The sequence below is a fragment of the Xyrauchen texanus genome, chromosome 44 (genome assembly GCF_025860055.1).
Source record: "Xyrauchen texanus isolate HMW12.3.18 chromosome 44, RBS_HiC_50CHRs, whole genome shotgun sequence".
NCBI lineage: Eukaryota > Metazoa > Chordata > Actinopteri > Cypriniformes > Catostomidae > Xyrauchen > Xyrauchen texanus.
Genome location: NC_068319.1, coordinates 32,517,401 through 32,539,099, shown reverse-complemented (window position 1 = coordinate 32,539,099; position 21,699 = coordinate 32,517,401). Strand labels below are relative to the sequence as shown.

Here is a 21,699-nt window from a genome sequence, read left to right as displayed (position 1 = left end):
CAACTATAACAACCACTATAGCGCTTTATTACTATTAGGGCTGTCAAAATGGTTGAAAAAATAAATTTGAATTTTACTAAATTCGTTCTTTTACTCTGAACTACTACTTTTCATAATTTTTGCACATGAGAACAGGGACTGTGGGAGGTGCTGCAACCTGTGATTGGTCAAACACATATGATGTACAAAGCAATGAGATATGCAAAGTGTCAACAGAGTATACAAACATGTATCTGCTAGCCTGCTACTCAGAAGATTACTCTAATCTTCCAATTCCCTTAACAAACATAACAAAACCAGCAGTTTTTCAGATATGGTCTGAGTTTTCATTGTATTTGTACTGAGTGACTATAAAAAGAAATCAAGAGATTTCTGGATTACTACAATGAATTTTTCGACGGTAGGTAATTGAAATCTATTATAAATGTAACCATCATTAAACCTTATTGACATGAGTAAAGTATTGTGAGTCTGTTTCTGTGTGGTTAATTTGCGTGAAGACATCTTTGGTCAATGGGAAGTCAATGGGTGAGTTGTTCAGTACAGCATTTATTGTTAAGTCATAAAAGCCTTTACTGTAAAAGATTGTGTTAATAAATAGGTTATAGTGCATTTTCAACATGTTTTCCGCTGAGTTCAATATGTGCTGTGTGGTTAAAATAGGCTGACCACATCTCTCTTCTCACTGCAGCTTCAGGGATGCAACAACGTGTGGCTCACATGCCCAGGGTAAGGACTGTAAGCTGAAGACACAGTTGGTGTAAAACAGCCCTAACAAAAGTGTATCTCTGATCCTGGCATCCTCCATCGTTGATGTTGTTTCTGCTATTGAATCACATTATTAAGAGGGAAACTTCTCCTTGGAAGTGTAATTCCTATTAAAAGTTCTCATCTAAAAAGTTCCAAATGGGAAAGTCCCGGGACTGTAAATGTGGGAAATGGGCTATTAAGTGTAATCTGCAGGTCAGTAATCTAACACTTCCACTTTTGCTTAAATGTGTATATATTTTGATGTTCAAAATCTTTCTCTTATCCCAGCTAAATGTGTAGACAAATATTAGTAAGGCATTACTAATAGCATAGATTGATTCCCCAAAAAGTGTAAAACTGTAAACACGTTAACTTTCGCATTTACATGACGTTTCAGAGCGCCACTTTGTGCCAAAACCCTTGAATAAGACATTTTCGTAAATATTATAAAACAATTAATTACTAATTAAATATTTAAAATTATATAGATTCTACTATAATTTCATGGCTGAAAAAAGAACTTTAGTTATTGCATGGATATGAATGCATAAGTAGTGTTATTTAAATCTTTCTGATGCTTTTATGATGAGGTAATGGTCTTGACATGCACACCTCCTCATATTTGCGGTCAGCCTCTTCAGCGATGTGTTTGGCCTCCTTCAGCTGCATCTCCTGGATCTCCATCTTCTCCTCATCTTTTGTTGCTCTGTTCTCAATCACCTTCATTCCTCTGTATGGAAAAAAAACACATGATTAGATAAACTGAGTGAGTTCAAACACAGAGGTCAAAGTCCAATCAAAACCAAAATCATCCCTATTCCCTACTCATTTCGAAGTACAGAGCTCTTGATGTGGGCAATCTGAAGGGAGCATGGCATCACTGTATGAATGTCTTTTGGAAAGGCCCTACTAGAAAAAAATATTATTCTTACTTTCGTTTGGGATGGCCCTCCGAGGGCATCCATTTCATGCAAATGCGGTTTGGAAAATGGCTGAAGTGTGGAGGGTATTGTGGAGGGTATTTTCTATATTCCAAGCTACTCTGTCTGCACGGCACAAAATTCTGACTTGTTCCTTAAATACAATCTTTAAAACTGATTGTCTGCAGTCATTTTACAAGTGATGAAATATGATCCGTTTGTTCAGACAGTGTAGTCAGTATCCAGTATATCTACTATGGTTGCCACTGTAATGACAAGATGTCAAGATACATTAAAGGGCATATCAGAATCAGCTTTATTACCAATATACCATGATTACACATACAAGGAATTTGCCTTGGTGGGAGAAGAGGGTAAGAATATGGTGGAATTCCTGGACAGGCTCTTTCCAAGTCTGCTCAACATAACAGGCCATAAGATGGAAATCGAGCAAGCTCACAGAGTTCCAGCTCGGCGATCCGCTGAGGTAGTGATGATCTCAAATTTCTGAGATCATCTGATAAAGAGCTCATGTTACTCATCACATCTCTTGCCTCACAAGGACTAAAGGATGTCTTTCTTGGAAGAACCACAACATTTTCTTGTTCCCAGACATTGCAAATTTGACAAGAGAGAAACGTGATCGATTCAAGGATTGCTAGAAACCCTTAAATCAATGGAAGGTTGCTTTTGCACTGAAGTTCCCGGCCAAATTGAGAATAAGTGCTAAGGATGGCTGCAAAATATTTACATGTCCACAGAAAGCCATGTTAGTCATAAAGTCAATGGACTGAGTACATTATTTTTTGTGGTTCTCACGTTGCAGCCAAGTGAGCATGACTCATGAACATTCACTTGACCATCCAAGGAAACTGGGTGCCTTTATTGTTTCTTTTGTGCTGGTTCCACCTAGTGGCTGGAGCTTGTTTTATGGAGGAACACACCTTCGGGACAGTTATGTGGATGAATCTATACATTCTGTGTGTTTATTCCACTTATTGGCTGGAGTTTGTTTTGTAGATTATCTTCTGTTGTATAATTCTGTCTCATAAAAACTTGAGCAATCTGATGACAAAGTTGTCGCGGGGCTCTCGCAGACGCGGCGTCAGCCAATTTTGCGGGACTTTAGCCCCGAATGTTTTGAGTGTAGCCCCGAATGTATTTTGAAATGTTGACTGACAAATATGAAACCGGACAATAGCCTATGTAAACCCCCAATATCACAAGTTGCCTTATTTCATTGTGCTTTGGCTTTGCACATACTGCATACAGCCTGTAAAATAGACACAAGTCTTAAAAATAATCTAGCCTATAGAATATGTTTCTTTGCTGTCGGTAGCCTATGGGCTACTCCGTTTCTTCCTCTCTGTTGAATATGCAGCAGGTAGGGGAGGAGTTGACATCAACTAACGTTACTTTTGGCGAGTTAACAGCAGTTAGCAAGAAAGACAGCAAAAATGAAGCAAATGAGGCTATGGGGATTTTCCCGAAAGAAGTCAGGAACACTAGTTTTATCACACTGCACTTGTAACGAGAGCCAGCAGGTAGATAGCTGTGCAGTGTGTAAACCTCACTCTCCTGACCTCAAAAGGTGTACAAATGATCGACGCAACTTGTTAGCTTCTTGTTTGCACATCCGTCTCTCACGCCGGAGAGGTCAGTTCGAGTCCCGTTTGTAGCGTACTTTTTTTGTTTATCATGTGTTGTTTTCAGTAAGGATAACAGATGAGCATTAGCATAAAATGTATGTGTGACTTGTTTTGTGATATTAGTTTGTAGTAAATATACACTTTGATTTGATTAAATGGTTTTGTAGAGGGTAGCAAAGATGAGCTACAGACTGAGGAGCAGCAGCAGCAGCTGTGCCAGAATCAGGCATGGAAACTGGTAACAATTAATCAGTCACTTTACTTTAGAGAAAGTTAAAAGTGAAACATTGTTTATCCCAATGCCCCTAATGATCCTAATGAAAGGATTTTGATAGATGAACATTGAGAATTATATACAGTTTGATGCCATGGTGTGTCAATGAACATAGAATAAAGTTATTCATGTATTCCTTTAACAGTTTTTTCAGTTTTTTGGTTTGGGGTTTGACTGTTGCAATAATGTTGGAATGTTGGAAAGTAAGACATAATGATATAGTGTTCCCCTTCTGTCGCTCTCTCCACGTTGTGTCGGAGAAGCGACACTAGGGGTCTCTCTTGAGCGCCGATATCCACCTCTGATCTATGAAAAAAGGCCAATGAGAGTTGGCAGCCAGTATTTGCATGTCCCGCCCCCGGACATACGGGTATTTAAGCAGCGCAAATACGGGAGTTCATTCAGAAAATTTCTTCGGAGCCGATGGTCTGTCTGCAGTTTGCTGCGAGTTACACACCACTAACGTTCCTGTTTCCTCTGACGATCTGCATGCTGTTGGATCTTGACGGCGCACAACAGCGGCTTTCTCCTTCGCATTGCACGGCGTGCATTGTTGCCCCTGAGCCTTCGACAGCGCAGACACACACACATACTGTGTATTAAAAGAGTTATTTCCTTAAAAGAGTGAATTTCTCTAAAAGAGCAAAACACAGCGGCGTTGAACGTCCTTTTCAGGACGCCGTCTTTTCAAGATGCCCTTCCGCCCCTGTGTTGTTCCTGGATGCGGTAGAGTGCTCTCCGCTTCAGACGGCCACAGGCGCTGTCTCGTGTGTTTGGGCCGCGATCACACCGAGGCGGCGTTTGTGGATGGCTCATGTTCTCACTGCGAGAACATGACCATGACCATGTTAGCGGTCGCGGCTTGCTTTCAACAGAGAGCAAGCCACCCCAGCTGCACCCGCATTGCTCCTTCTTCCCACGGGATTGAGGACGATGCGTTTGGCGCTGGGGGCGATTTGGGGCGGCAGCGGTGCAGTTTCGCCGGGTAGCCGCCCGCGAACCTCCCGTTCCCGACACGCTCGCTGGTCCCCGCTCACGCTCAGCGGTGATAGCGGCTCGCCTCACGGCCCGGCTGTCTATCCTCCCGAGCCCGAAGCAGATGAGCTCGCCGCTGCATCGGAGAGTGTGATGTCTGATGCCGAGGACTCCCCTGGACTGCCGCCTTCGGGCCAGCAGGCCCAGGCTGAGGCCAACGCTCAGATGTCTGACATGCTTTCCCGGGCCGCCATGAGCGTGGGGTTGGATTGGAACCTTCCATCCTCCCCACAGCCTTCACGGTTGGATGACTGGTTCCTGGGGGCAGCGCGCCGTTCGCGGCCACGCATCCCCCGGTCCCGTTTTTCCCGGAGGTGCATGACGAGCTGACGTCTATGTGGAGAGCCCCGCTCTCCGCTCGTCTAGGTGCCACCCGCTCCACTCTCGCCACCCTCAATGGCGGAGAGCGCCACGGATACGGAGCGATTCCCCAGGTCGATAGGGCAGTTGCGTACCATCTATGCCCCGGTAGCCCTACCTCCTGGCGTGGCCGCCCCGTACTCCCATCCAAGCCCTGTAGGACAACATCCTCGCTCAACGCGAAGGCCTACAGTGCGGCTGGACGCGCTGCCTCCGCCCTGCATGCGATGGCCCTCCTGCAAGTCCACCAGGCCAAAGCACTCAGAAACATGCACTGGGGTGGACCTGATCCTGATGTGCTGCAGGAACTGCGCTCAGCGACCGACCTCGCCCTGAGAGCGACGAAGGCCACAGCGCAGTCACTCGGACAGGCGATGGCCACTCTAGTGGTCCAGGAACGCCATCTCTGGCTCAATCTGGTCGAGATGCATGAGGCCGACAAGAACTGCTTCCTAGACACACCTGTCTCCCAGATTGGCCTTTTCGGCGACACCGTCGAGGACTTCGCCCAACAGTTCTCCGCGGTGAAGAAGCAGACGGAGGCCATCTCGGCACACCTGCCGCTACGGGCCCTGCCCCGTCTGCCTGCTGAGGGCGTCCCCCTGTGAAGAAACCAGCTCCTGCTCCACCTCAACCCGGGCCCAGCTCTCAGCCCCAGCGTCGAGCACCCCGCAGGCGGCACACACCCCCTGTCTCACGAACCCCCTCTAGGACCCGGAAGGCTCCCAAGCGTTCCTGAGACAGCCGACCCAGAGCCCAAGACGTTAGCTCCGGAGGTGGTAAGACCGCTCCGTCCCCCAGTGGAGGGCCGGGAGGAGAATCCTTTGTTTTTTCATTTGCCACACCCCCTGACGGGGGCTGTGGTACCCACATTCTCAATAAAAGAGCTATTTCCTTTGCCTCTGGGTCACCTGGCCCGCAAATGCCGTTCTCACGGCAATCTGCTTTCAGATTACGACAGTCCCGGTACACCGGACGCGGCGATCCTGCCTTCCGCCTGCCTACGACTGCCCCCCGGCCGGCTGGTTCAGACGAGTCCAGAGGACGCCAGCAGACCTCCTCCTCAGTCACGAACCTGCCCCCTGCCGGGTGCGCGGAGCAAGGTAAGTGCTTTGAGTCTATTCTCAGCACCCCAGCCTCAGGCCGCAACGAAGCCGCCCGACGCTGCATTACCTGTTCCGCCCCGCTGCGAGGCCCCCCGGGTACGTCCAAAATACTCGTCCTGTTGGAAAGGGGCCCCGCTGCGTTGGCACATCAACTGCCTGGAGTTGCTGACCGTCCTTCTTGCTCTCAGGAAGTTCCTCCCATTAGTTTGGGACAAACACGTCCTCGTGAGATCGGACAGCACCACGGTGGTGGCGTACATAAATCGCCAAGGCGGCGTACGCTCCCGCCACATGTCACAACTCGCCCGCTCGTCCGCCGACTCAAGTCGCTGCGTGCCACTCACATCCCCGGCAAGCTCAACGTCGTAGCGGACGCGCTATCACGACAACGCCTGCCCGGCGGGGAGTGGAGGCTTCACCCCCAGTCGGTCCAGCTGATTTGGGAACGGTTTGGCAAGGCCCAGGTAGACCTGTTTGCCTCCCAGGAAACCTCCCACTGCCCGCTCTGGTACGCCCTAACAGAGGCTCCCCTCGGGACAGACGCGCTGGCACACAGCTGGCCCTCGGGGCTGCGCAAGTACGCATTTCCCCCAGTGAGCCTTCTTGCACCGGTGCTGTGCAAGGTCAGGGAGGACGAGGAGCAAGTCACGTTAGTGGCCCCCAACTGGCCCACTCGGACTTGGTTCTCGGAACTCAGACTTCTCGCGACAGCTCCTCCCTGGCAAATTCCCCTGAGAAAGGACCTCCTCTCTCAGGGACGGGGCAGTTGAATCCCTCCCGGCCAGGCCTAGTTCCCTCCTGGGATCTCTCGGTAGTCTTGGCAGGACTCCAGATACCCCCCTTCGAGCCGCTTGAATCAGTTGGACTCAGGGCCCTCTCTCTTAAGACTGCCCTGCTGATCGCGCTCGCCTCTATCAAGAGGGTCGGGGACCTGCAAGCGTTCTCTGTCAGCGACACTTGCCTGGAGTTCGGTCTGGCAGATACGTCTGTGATCCTAAGACCGCGACCGGGCTATGTGCCCAAGGTTCCTACCACACCATTCCGAGATCAGGTAGTGAACCTGCAAGCGCTGTCCCGGGAGGAGGCAGACCCAGCCCTTTCGTTGCTATGTCCAGTGCGCGCCCTGCGCATTTACCTGGACCGCACACAGAGCACCAGACGCTCTGAGCAGCTCTTTGTCTGCTTTGGGGGATGGCAGAAAGGGAATGCCGTCTCCAAACAGAGGCTCGCCCACTGGGTTGTCGACGCCATCACACTGGCTTATCACACCCAGGCCGTGCCCCTACCCTTGCGGGTCCGAGCTCACTCAACAAGGGGTGTTGCGTCCTCGTGGGCACTGGCCAAGGGCACCTCCCTAGCAGACATCTGTAGAGCTGCGGGTTGGGCAACACCAACACCTTCGTGAAGTTTTACAACCTCCGCGTTGAGTCGGTTGCGTCTCGTGTTTTGTCAGGTCCGAGCCTGTAGAACTCGGTAACACGTAGACCGACCGGCCAGGTGGATCGCTTGTGCCCAGCACCCTTTTCCTGACGTCAAGGTTAAGTAGTGCGCCTTTTTTCCCAGGGCGCCCCACTCCGAGTCGGGACCCTGGTCGATTCCTCCCCAGCCCTCTGGGTCCGCAGTTCAGCGGAGGAACTCACCGACCCAAGCCACTGCGGGTACCCTGATGGCTACCCTGTACTGGTATAGGTGCTCCGCAGGTAAGGCCTCCTACTCAGACTCCCCGTGTGTATTTCCACGGTTCTGTCCCCTTACGAGCGGACCCCCGTGTCTCCCTTAGGCAGTTACAGCTGCCCCGGTTGCCATGCTGTAGCAACTCCCCCCTTTTGAGGCTGGATCTACCACCGCACCATACTTTCCACACGAGCCCTAAGATGGCCGTGTGACATGTCTACCACTTTTCCTCCCCAAGAGGGCAGGTGTGGTCTCCGCAGGGTCTGGGTAAGACCCCCTTCCCTATATGCGTGTAAGGGCCCCGGCCGTGATTGCTCTATGCGAGAAACATAGAGAGAAAAGAGGCCCAGCCAGGCTCGTTCCCATGTTGGCAAACATCGCCTTGTTCCCCTCTCAGGGTAACTAGAAGGATCGCGATGTTCGTATGGGGCATTGGGGAAGGGTACGGGTACAGACGATGCGTGGCACTGGAAGAATCCCTGCCCGCCTCTGTATCGGCAGTTCACATACACGGTTCAGCACATGGCAAGATTGGAATGGGTCCCCTAGTGTCGCTTCTCCGACACAACGTGGAGAGAGCGACAGAAGGGGAACGTTTGGTTACATATGTAACCTCCGTTCCCCGAGGGAGGGAACGACATGTTGTGTCTTTCCTCCGCCATGTCGCTGAACCGAGCCACTGTTGTGGCCGGACCATTTCCGGCTCCTCAGAAAAATCCTGAATGAACTCCCGTATTTGCGCCGCTTAAATACCCGTATGTCCGGGGGCGGGACATGCAAATACTGGCTGCCAACTCTCATTGGCCTTTTTTCATAGATCAGAGGTGGATATCGGCGTTCAAGAGAGACCCCTAGTGTCGCTTCTCCGACACAACATGTAGTTCCCTCCCTCGGGGAACGGAGGTTACATATGTAACCAAACGTTTCTTTAAGAAACGCATCTTTCCCCACAGGAAGCTGAAAAATGTGGGAAGATATGTGGTGGACATGTTTCTTTAATACTGGCTCAATTAAGAGCAGGGGAGTCATTACACTGATAAGTAAGCATCTACAAATCAGATGTCTCAATTTCCAATATTAAGTCAATATTGTTTTAGCATAAATTCAGGGGCAAATGTTGATTTTAGCTAATATTACGCTGATAATCAGGGCTTTTTTTGAAGATCTTGAAGGGATGATGCAAGCCACTGGCACCCCTCATGATATAATATTGGTTGGAGACTTTAATATTTTGATGGGCTCATTCCTTGATCATAGTAAAGCAAATGTGTGCAAGCTCCCTAGAGCAACAATGGCACTTCACAGGATGTGTAAAAATCTTGGTCTTAGATATTGAGACTTTTGAACCATCTGGTAGGGACTATACATTTGTTTCATCAGTCCATAAGATTTATTCTAGAATAGATATTTTATATCTAAGTCTCATCGTCTGTTTTTCGGTTGTTGATCATTCAATTGGAAGCATTTTAGTCTCAGATCATGCCCTGATGAGTTTAGAGGTGTTGCCACATATGGAGAAATGGAAATTATATAGTTGATGCTTTAATTATTCCTTTTGCAAAATCCTGAATACCAACAAATGCTAAAGGCTGAAATCAATGTCTATATGGAGACCAGCTGAACCTCAGTATCCTCTGTGGGTATAGCTTAGGAGGCACTTAAGGCAGTTCTTAGGGGTCGGGTCATACGGTATGCCTCATTCATCACAAAATCCAAAGCAAGGGAACTCGTAGAGTTGGAAGAGAATATTAAAAGTGCTGAGGCAGAGCTCAGCTGAGTGCTGAGGCTGACGCCGAATGTCGTCTAATGGCCTCAGAGAATTGACCTGATTGAAATACAGATATAATACTATTTTGTCGCAGAAGGTGGGGTTTTGGCTATTCAGGGCAAGACAGTCATATTTTGAGTCGGGGGAAAAGCAGGGAAGCTTTTGGCTAGATATATAAAGTAGAGAGTCTTTTTGTACCATTGCCTCAGTGAAATCTGCTGGTGGTGAAATATTGACCTCAGCCATATATATTAATAATGCTTTTAAAATATTCTATCTTGATCTCCATAGTTCCAAGTCCTTGTCTACTGAACTACATTAGGCTCCGGGGCCAGATGGTTTTGCCACTAAATTTTTTAGATCTTATGCTATAGAACTGGCTCCACTTTTGTTAGAATTTTATACGGAATCATTAAAGGATGGAAAGCTTCTGCCAACCATGACAGGAGCCCGGATCAGCCTGATTCTTAAAAAGGACAAAAATTAATGCAAGTGTAAGAGTTAACGTCCAATTTCCCTGACCATCTAGACATAAAAATATTGTCCAAAAATTCTGGATAACCGATTAAGTTATGACATCTCTTATACATATAGATCAGGTGGGGTTTATTCTTCTAATAACATTAGGATTTCATCATCATGTGTCATCATATGTGGTCAGTGGCGAATGATCAGACTCTGGTCAAGGCATTCTCACTTGATGCTGAAAAGGCATTTGATATGGTAGAATGGGATTATCTTTTTAAGATTTTGGAAATATACGGGTTCAGGAATACTTATATACACCCGGGAGCAGCAGTACAAACAAATGGATTAATTTCAGATTGTTTTACTCTGGACAGGGGCACCTGGCAGGGGCACCTTTACCCATTATAAATTTGTCTTGCCCTGGAACCATTATCAGCTGCAATAAGAAAAGAAGATGATTTTCCAGGGGTGGTGGCAGGAGGTATGGCACATAAGCTTTTATTTTACACCGATTATATTTTCTTATTCATCTTCGACGGGATTCCCATTGTCCTGTATTATCAATGTACAAAATTAGAAAATGTTTGACCAGAAAATGGGACTTTTGGCGTGCCCCTCCCCCCCCCCCCCCCAAGGGCGAATGTGGGCCATTCTTTGCACAGTTCTTCAGAGTGATGTCATCTTGAAGAATTGTACCGTTTGACAATTTCCATTAGTCAAAATAACATTAGATTTTTTTTGACACATTTATTCAGCCAATGTTGACATTTACAACCTGCATAGAATTATTAATTCCTTTTCTAAATTCTCGGGATACAGGGTCAATTGGTAGAAATCCGAAGCTTTGGCTGTGACAGCGTACTGTCCAGTAATGGCAGTAATGTATTTGGGCATTTTATTCACAGCAAATTTGTCTGATTTAGAGTTAATTTTGACCCCTTAATAAAAAAAGGTTTGAGCGATGTGGGCAGGTGGGCTTCATTACATTTATCTATGATTGGGAAGGTTAATGTTATTAAAATGAATTGTATTCTAAAATGTAACTACCTGTTACAATATCTCCATGTAGATGCCCCTTTCTCTTATTTCAACCAATTTGATAGCATAGCGAAGTCCTTCATTTGGAATGGAAAACATCTTAGATTACATTTTAATAAATTACATCATTATCTCACATTTGTACTCGGTATGGACAAATGTGTCCAGAGTGTTTAATTCGGACATTTATTTAAATGTTGCCTCAAGCAAATGGCTGAACTCTAAATTATGTAATAATAAGTCCCCTTTCTGCTGGTCAGAATGGATTTTGAGGGGGGTTACTACACTCTGTGACCTATATGACAGTGGAGCGTTGAAATCTTTTGAAAATTTGGTTTAACATTTTGGGATTACCAGATCTCAGTTCTATAGGTATTTACAGTGGTGCCACCTGCCCTGTATTGTTTTTGGGAGTAGCACCCCCCCCACACCCCAAAGCGGCAGAAACTCCGGGGGAGGTGATTCCTCCTTTTGAAAAGGTCATGAGGTATGTGTGTATTACTCCCTGCTAATTCGGAGTCCGGGGGATGGAGCTTCAACTTCTCTCAAGAGATTATGGGAGAAAGATTTAAATTTTGTATTGGAGGAGGGAGTGTGGGCTGCATCTAGATATGCAAGGGTTCGCCTTAAGCAATTCAAGATATTACATAGATTCTATTGACCCAATCTAAATTGTATAGGCTAGGTCTTAAAGACACGGATTATGGAGTGTGTGATAAGATCCAAGAATTTTGGTTGAAGGTTCAGAGTTTTTTGTGTGACATTTTGGGCACTCATGTTTTGCTTTGCCCCAGACTGTATTTTAGGTGATGGGGCAGTCATCAAAATAGGGGATATACACACAAATACTTGGGTTCTGACCAGTGTTATGACAGGCAAACAGATTGTTGTAAGTGGATGTATAATATACAAATACTATCCGTTATATACAGACGCAAGGGAATTTAATGGCAGAAGAGGTATGGTTCGTTGGATAAAAATACATAGACTAAGCTGTGTATTGCACATTAATTATTGCTCAATGGGGCATTTTTTTAACTGTTCATGAGATGGATGGTCTGAGGGAAAAAACTGTTCCTTTGTCTGACAGTTCATGTGCTTAGTGCTCTGTAGAGCCAGCCAGAAGGCAACAGTTCAAAAAGGTAGTGGGCTGGGGTAGTGCGGTCCACAGTGATTTTTCCAGCTTTTTTCCTCACTCTGGAAGTGTACAGTTTTTGAAGGGAGGGCAGGGCGGCAACCAATCAGCCTCTCAGCAATCCGAACTGTCCTTTGTAGTCTTATGATAACCGATTTCATAGCTGCACCAAACCAAACAGTTACTGACGTGCAGAGGACAGACTCAATGACTGCGGAGTAGAACCGGTTCAGCAGAGGCTGTGATAGGTTGAACTTCCTCAACTGGCGAAGGAAGTACAACCTCTGCTGGGCCTTTTTCACAATGGAGTCGATGTGGTTCTCCCACTTCAGGTCCTGTGAGATGGTAGTGCCTGGGAAACTGAATGACTCCACTGCTGCCACAGTGCTGTTTAGAATGGCGAGGGAGTCAGTGTTGGGATGTTCCTCCTAAAGTCCACAATCATCTCCAATCTTTTGAGTGTGTTCATCTCCAGGATGTTTTGACTACACTAGTGAGCCAGCCATTCAACCTCCCTTCTTTATACAGACTCATCGTCATCTTGGATGAGGCCGATGACAGTGTTGTCGTCTGCAAGCTTCAGGAGCTTGACATAAGGGTCCTTGGCGATGCCAAGTGTACATTTGTGTACGGGGAGAAGAGTAGTGGGGAGAGCACACATCCCTGGGGGACACCAGTGCTGATTGTACAGGTGCTGGAAGTGAATTTCCCCTGTCTCACTAGCTACTGCCTGTCTGTCCGAAAGCTGGTGATCCACTGACAGATAGACATGGGAACAGAAAGTTGGTGTAATTTAGTCCGGAGGATAGCTGGGATGATGGCGTTGAAAGCCGAACTGAAGTCCACAAAATGAACTGAAGTCCTTGCATATGTTGCTGGTCTGTCCAGATGTTGCAGGACATGATGCAATCCCATGTTGACTGCATCATCCACAGACCTGTTTGCTCAATAAGCAAATGTACATATGTGATTGTGGAGAGGACAGAAAACTGTCAAATTTTCCCCTGCTCATTTTAACCTTGACATTTTGCAGCGGTGCATTAGGTGCAAGAGAAAAGCACAAGCCATTCATACAGTGAATGAAGTTCTAAATGAAGAAAAACTACTTAAAAATTCAACTTATATTTCAAACTGTAATGCAATTCCCAAAAATGTTATTTTTATTTTATCAGAATTTTATCAAATGTGGTTTGGATCAGGCTTGTAAAAATCTTCATGTGTTTCTTTGTGCTCATACTACAAAAAAATACACAGATTTGAGCAAAAATATAGCATTTGTGCTCCCCGTCTGAACAAAGCCCAAGTGTGTAGAGGTTTAGAAGAATCCACCTCTCGCTCTCATCTGCAGCTTTCTCTGCCTCCTCAAGTTTCTGTAGCGCCGTGGCCAGTCTTTCCTGGGCACGATCTAACTCCTCCTCAACTAGCTGGATACGTCTGTTCAGGGACGCCACCTCAGCCTCAGCCTAGTATCATAGAAACATCAGTCAATGTACAGATTATATAAATTAGTAACGTACAGCTGTGCCAATACAATCGTATGTTGATATTAGGGCTGTGTCGATCAGAGTATGTGAGTGTAGTGGAGTGGCAACAATTTCCCCTCCGCGCTCAAAGCATTCTTTAAATCACTTCGCTCCAGCTTCACTCCGGGTTGTCCATTTCCTGCTCCTCACTCGCTCCATGCTCCTGGATTAGAGAAACCCCGCTCCCTGTTCGTTCCATGGCAAAATTAGCGCCTAATTACCTCTCCACTGTAAAGTTATTTCAGTATGCTTTTTAATATCACAACCTTCCATGCAGGTGTATTAAATAAAAAATAAATACACAATACTAGAACAAAAGCTACAATGTGCTTTATTAGAACACTAACATTAGCCCAAGACTAAATTAAATAATGTTTATAGCTTATTTTTGAAACATATCAGCAGCATTCTCTGGGTTTGATCTATTAATTAAATGAATAGATGCAAAAAACAAAAACAACAAAAAACATTACATTTAAAATATACATTTCCAAACGAAAAGAAATTATAAAATTACCAGAACAAAAACAAAACATACATTTTTTTTATTTATTGCACTATAAATATGTGAACGAACATAATATAGCCTACAGTTAAGATAGAGATTAAAATGATGATATGATTATTTCAAATATTTAATAGGGGATATACAGTATGTATTACTGACCTTTAGATTTTCTCTCCACATGTGAACAGATTATCAGTATTTTTTGGACACGTCTTTTAGGATTTCACAACAAACATTTGATTGTGGCAATCACCTCCCCACCCGTGTTCTCCTTCGCCATCCTATCATTAATTTTCACTATATCCCAGTTGACGTAAGAATAAAGAGACGAGACACAAGCATGTAGTTAACACCATCGGGTTCTTAGTCACCTCTCTTACCAAGGCCCTTCTCCACTGATTGCTCAGTTTGGCTGAGCGGCCCACTCTAGGAAGTGTCCTGGTTGTTTCAAACTTCTTCCATTTAAGAATTATAAAGCCCACTGTGCTCTTGGGAACCTTTAATGCAGCCGATTTATTTGTGCCTCGACAAAATCCTGTCTCTGAGCACTGCAGGCAGTTTCTTTGACCTCATTGCTTGGTATTTGCTCTGATATGGATTTTCAGCACTGAGACCTGGTATAGACAAGTGTGTGCCTTTCCAAATCATGTAAAATCAATTGAATTAGCCACAGGTGGACACCAGTGTAAAAACATGAGGGACATGGGTAGCTCAGTGGTAAAGATGCTGACTACCACCCTTGGAGTTCGCTAGTTTGAATCCCAGGGCGTGCTGAGTGACTCCAGTTGGGTCTCATAAGCAACCAAATTGGCCCGGTTGCTAGGGAGGGTAGAGTCACACGGGGCAACCTCCTTATGAACGCTATAATGTGGTTTGCTCTCGGGTGCATGGTGAGTTGTGCGTGGATGCCGTGGTGGATGGTGCGAAGCATCCACACATGCTATATCTCCTTGGTAATGCGCTCAGCTCAACAAGCCATGTGATAAGATAAGTGGGTTGACGGTCTCTGATGCGGAGGCAGCTGAGATTCATCCTCCGCCACCAGGATTGAGTCACTACACCACCACGAGGCAAAAAAAGGGTAAAAAACATCTGAAAGATGATCCCAAGAAATGGGATGCACATGAGCTAAATTTCAAGTGTCATAGCAAAGGGTCTGAATACTTATGTCAATGTGATTTTTCAGTTTTTTTATTTTTAATAAATTTACAGTTATCAAAAATCGAGTTTTTGCTTTGTCATTATGTGTTGATTGATGTGGAACATTTTTTAATAATTTAAAAGCATTTTAGCAATAAGGCTGCAACGTAACAAAATGCGGGGAAAACAATTAAGGCGCCTGAATACTACCAGAATGCACAGTTGACCTTATCTCCTTTTTAGAGTTCCAAAGGCCTGATTACCATTCACTTACATTGTATGGGCCCACAGAGCTGAGATCTTTGTTTGTGTTCAGCAGACAAATCAGTCATCCACATCTGGGATAATGTGTAAATCATGAGATAATTGTAGTTTTAGGGTAAACTATCCCTTAACAAATTAGAATGTCCCTATATAATTAATATCAGCATTAGCTGAGAGAAAATTTGTTATACAATATGCAAGCAAATGCAAAATCGTGATATATCGAATTGTAATACAGTATTTGTATCTCAATACCTATTGTATCATTAGGTGGTGGTTGGTGATACCAGCCCTAAAATAACACAAGTTTATTTGATTGTCCAATAAGACAATGTAATTAGTTATCTGTGTATATGCCTCTTTATGCATCTATTTTTAAAATCTATCCAATAAACCTTATATTTTGTAAAAGGCCCGGAGAGGACTGACCCTTGGGATAACATGAGCAACCAATGGATCACTATTAATTTCACAGAAATCTTGATATACAATGATTTTGTGATTGCAAGAAGCAGATGTTCACATTGGACACTGAAGAGCTTTTTTTGTTTTGGATGCATTGTTTGATTTAATGTACAAAAGGGAATATTTTAAGATGAACTCACCAAAAAAAGAAATGTCCCCTTTTCAGGACACCGTATTTTAAAGATAATTTTGTAAAAAAAAATCTAAATAACTTTACAGATCTTTATTGTAAAGGATTTAAACAATGTTTTTCATGCTTGTTCAATGAACCATAAACAATTAATGAACATGCACCCGTGGAACGGTCGTTAAGACACTAACAGCTTAACAGCAATTAAGGTCATAGTTATACAACTTTAGGACACTAAAGAGACCATTCTACTGACTCTGAAAAACACCAAAAGAAAGATACCCAGGGTCCCTGCTCATCTGCGTTAACTTGCCTTAGGCATGCTGCATGGAGGCATGAGGACTGCAGATGCGGCCAGGGCAATAAATTGCAACGTCCTTAAGACAGGGCTACAGGGAGACAAGAAGGACAGCTGATCATCCTCGCAGTGGCAGACCACGTGTAACAACACCTGTTGGTACAGCCGAATATCCAGAGGTGGGAGTCATAAGTTGCACATGTTCAAGTCACAAACAAGTCTCAAGTCTTAACCATCAAATCTCAAGTGCAGTGCAGACAAATCAAGCAAGTCAAGTCAGTGACTCACCTAAAGAAAGTCAAGTTGAGTCAAGCCATAGTACTAAAATAAATAGGTTAATTTTTGAAATAAATATTTATTTTTGATCTGAAAAGATAAACATATATACATATCGTTACATAATTTTTTTTTTTAAATGAATTGTATAACAGTAATGTGTTATTACATATATATTAGTAAATTGCGTTAATGAACATGCACAGTATTTTTATAGTGGGCACTTAAAAATAGTGTGAATACTTCTAGATAACTTATCATCCGAATTGTTTAGATTTTTTTAATTAACCGGTTAAAATGTATAACACTGCGTGTTTGCGACGAGGCTCAATACAGTTTGCGAGCACCTCCTCCAAAAGTAATTTTGCTCATCTACCCGCAACAGGTAGGTGACATGTAAGAGTTCTCGGAGTGACACATGACAAGAAATGCTGTTAGTCAAAAAGACGTGCTTGAAGAAACATATTTTATTATTTTTTTAAAAACAGACAAAAGAAAAGCCGTCAATTCTCGTGTCTGATTCGGTGTTTGTTCAGAGGTGTGCAGCGGGACCCTGTCTCGTGAAACAAGCTCATGCAAAGAGTTATCACTCCTTTTTCTCTATTTCATTCGACTGAAAACTGTTGGGAAGAATAATGTAATCTATGAGAATGCTGAACATGATCTCCGATCATCACGTGAGGTGCTGCGAGTTTAGTTCTGTCTTACACATTGTGAACGCAACTCTGCAAGTTCAGTAATACAGGTGAAACTCGAAAAATTAGAATATCGTGCAAAAGATCATTAATTTCAGTAATTCAACTTAAAAGGTGAAACTCATATATTATATAGACTCATTACAAGCAAAGTAAGATATTTCAAGCCTTTATTTGATATAATTTTGATGATTATGGCTTACAGCTTATGAAAACCCCAAATTCAGAATCTCAGAAAATTAGAATATTGTGAAAAGGTTCAGTATTGTAGGCTCAAAGTGTCACACTCTAATCAGCTAAACACCTGCAAAGGGTTCCTGAGCCTTTAAATGGTCTCTCAGTCTGGTTCAGTTGAATTCACAATCATGGGGAAGACTGCTGACCTGACAGTTGTGCAGAAAACCATCATTGACACCCTCCACAAGGAGGGAAAGCCTCAAAAGGTAATTGCAAAAGAAGTTGGATGTTCTCAAAGTGCTGTATCAAAGCACATTAATAGAAAGTTAAGTGGAAGGGAAAAGTGTGGAAGAAAAAGGTGCACAAGCAGCAGGGATGACCGTAGCCTGGAGAGGATTGTCAGGAAAAGGCCATTCAAATGTGTGGGGAGCTTCACAAGGAGTGGACTGAGGCTGGAGTTACTGCATCAAGAGCCACCACACACAGACGGGTCCTGGACATGGGCTTCAAATGTCAAACGTCTTACCTGGGCTAAAGAAAAAAAGAACTGGTCTGTTGCTCAGTGGTCCAAAGTCCTCTTTTCTGATGAGAGCAAATTTTGCATCTCATTTGGAAACCAAGGTCCCAGAGTCTGGAGGAAGAATGGAGAGGCACACAATCCAAGATGCTTGAAGTCCAGTGTGAAGTTTCCACAGTCTGTGTTGGTTTGGGGAGCCATGTCATCGGCTGGTGTTGGTCCACTGTGCTTTATTAAGTCCAGAGTCAACGCAGCCGTCTACCGGGACATTTTAGAGCACTTCATGCTTCCTTCAGCAGACAAGCTTTATGGAGATGCTGACTTCATTTTCCAGCAGGACTTGGCACCTGCCCACACTGCCAAAAGTACCAAAACCTGGTTCAATGACCATGGTATTACTGTGCTTGATTGGCCAGCAAACTCGCCTGACCTGAACCCCATAGAGAATCTATGGGGCATTGCTAAGAGAAAGATGAGAGACATGAGACCAAACAATGCAGAAGAGCTGAAGGCTGCTATTGAAGCATCTTGGTCTTCCATAACACCTCAGCAGTGCCACAGGCTGATAGCATCCATGCCACGCCGCATTGAGGCAGTAATTAATGCAAAAGGGGCCCAAACCAAGTACTGAGTACATATGCATGATTATACTTTTCAGAGGGCCGACATTTCTGTATTTAAAATCCTTTTTTTATTGATTTCATGTAATATTCTAATTTTCTGAGATTCTGAATTTGGGGTTTTCATAAGCTGTAAGCCATAATCATCAAAATTATATCAAATAAAGGCTTGAAATATCTTACTTTGCTTGTAATGAGTCTATATAATATATTAGTTTCACCTTTTAAGTTGAATTACTGAAATTAATGAACTTTTGCACGATATTCTAATTTTTCGAGTTTCACCTGTATATACAGGTATCTTTGTATTAAATAAACAAAGACGAAAGTGATTAAATCATAAAGTAATACAAGACACGTTCACCTTGAACCTAAAATTGAGTTCTATTTTCTTTTCTTTAGGCAGCGTTAATGGTATTACTAAAAACGCAATACAAACACATTTGATAAAAACACACATTTGGCAGCATTATTTTGGAAACACATGATAATTTATTATAATGATTATTATAATTATCTTTAATAACATTTATAATTGTCTTTAGTTATTAATTGGCACCTCTTGCTGCATACTGATACTTGCATGATGGCAAATGGGGTCGTTGGAGATGGTAAATGTTTGTATTTGACGAGGTGGTTATATATAAGATTCTTTAATCACTTCGTTATTTTAATTGCTTTTTCGTTTCGTTTAAAGTGCAAATTGAATTTAGAATTTTGTTTTTTAATTTTTTTGTGTATCAATATATTAATTTCATTTTTAAAGCAAACTCAATCACGCAAAAACATACACCATTTAATCAGATATCACTATATCTTAAATGCGATTATCATTAAAATATTTTCTACATATCGCCCAGCCCAAAAATTTTTCATGAACAATTGTAAAATGAAATAATTTTATGGAGACCTGCACAAACTCAGTTCCATATCGCAACATATTACCTATTAATGTTTGTTTGTTATTGAGTAGTCTATGGGCAATATAAACATTTCATTTTTAAGAAAAACTTATTATTTGTTTGTGGTATAGCTCTATATAAAAAAAATGCATCAACCAAAAATTTTAAAATTGGCTCCTAGGTTCCCGACCCCTGCATTATACGGAGGTAAGATGAAAAGAAAATAATCCCTTCAGAGATACATTTATATAAAATACTCATAAAAGCTATTGCATTCAAGGGATTTATTTAAAGTCTTCAGAAGTCATAATCACTTTGAGAGCACTTGGATTTCGTCACGAGCCATTCTATATATTTTACACTTGTCATGTTTCAAATAGTGTTGTGACTCCAAATCTGCCTGTTATGTTTTTATATTGCCAACAAATTGTTATGGTATATTGTTGACTTTTGAGAAGGTTTAGAAAAGGCACACACACACACATTTAGAGGCAATGTCGGGTCAACTTGTCGCGCTACAAAACATGAGATTAATCGTGAATCATTTTAATTTACTGACAACCCTCAAACATTTGAACAGTAATTATACATATTAATCTTTCTGGATAATGAAATGATTTACTTACCTTTACTTGTGGTTTTTGAAATGTCTGATGATATTCGAGGTTGTGGTGGTTGTATCGGATATTTTTGCGTTGCATATTTTCATACTTTTTTTATTCACATAGTCCAATTTGAAATTGTTATATCTAATGGAGATTGTTTTGGGAACTCGACAATCATCTGTCATTTTGGCGCAGTGGATAACTGCGTAGATGCAGATCAGTGGTGCTGGCGGGCTTTAAACACATTTCATTACGGTTTATAATTAGCTATTGAAAATAATAATAATAAAAAACATTCAAGTCATTGTCGGGTCATACAGTTCAAGTCAACTCTTGAGTCACTGGTTCTCATGTCTTAAGTCAAGTAATTTTCTTCATTTAGTCAAGCAAGTCACAAGTCCTTAAATTTGCGACTTGAGTCAGACTCAAGTCAAGTCATTTAACTCGAGTCTCCCACCTTTGAGAAAAGCACACCTGCGGTACAGGATGGCAACAACAACTGCCCTAGTTACACCAGGAACGCACAATCCCTCCATCAGTGCTCAGACTTTCCGCAGTAGGCTGTGAGAGGCTGGACTGAGGGGTTGTAGGCCTGTTGTAAGGCAGGTCCTTACCAGACATCACTGGCAAAAATGTTGCTTATGGGCACAAACCCACCTTCGCTGGATAAGACAGGTCTGGCAAAAAGTGCTCTTCACACGAGTCACGGTTTTGTCTTACCAGGGGTGATGGTCGGACTCGTGTTTATTGTCGAAGGAAGCGTTACACCGAGGCCTGTACTCTGTAGTGGGATTGATTTGGAGGTAGAGGGTCCATCATAGTCTGGGGCAGTGTGTCACAGCGTCATCAGACTGAGCTTGTTGTCATTGCAGGCAACCTCAATGCTGTGTGTTACAGGGAAGACAACCTCCTCCCTCATGTGGCTCATCCTGACATGACCCTCCAGCATGACAATGCCACCAGCCATACTGCTCGTTCTGTGCATGATATCCTGCAAGACAGGAATGTCAGTGTTTTGCCATGGCCAGTGAAGAGCCCGGATCTCAATCCCACTGAGCACGTCTGGCACCTGTTGGATTGGAGGTTGAGGGCTAGGGCCAATCGCCCCAGAAATGTCTGAAAACTGGCAAGTGCCTGAGTGGGGTAACATCATACAGCAAGAACTGGGAAATCTGGTGCAGTACATGAGGAGCAGATGTACTGCAGTCCTTAATGAGCTAGTGGCCACACCAGATACTGACTGTTACTTTTGTTACTAAAATGTTCCACTAATTAGAACTAGTTAATCCACTAATGCTAACTACATGCTAACAATAAATTTTTTTTTTAATCCCTTTAAATGTGGGAACGCAGCATATGACTCCTCTTCTGCCTTATGTAAGTGATATTATACAGGTCATGA

General features: G+C 43.6%; 1 protein-coding gene across 1 annotated transcript in view; it reads right to left on the bottom strand.

Annotated features, from left to right (window-relative positions):
* Positions 1-21,699, bottom strand: part of LOC127636988 (tropomyosin beta chain-like) — a 77,652-nt gene that overhangs the window by 25,049 nt on the left and 30,904 nt on the right. Inside the window, exons 3-4 of the mRNA XM_052117815.1 lie at positions 13,507-13,640; positions 1,363-1,480 (exon numbers count right to left, since the gene is read on the bottom strand). Of these exons, the coding sequence (XP_051973775.1) occupies positions 1,363-1,480; positions 13,507-13,640 (252 nt within the window). The remainder of the gene's footprint in view (positions 1-1,362; positions 1,481-13,506; positions 13,641-21,699) is intronic.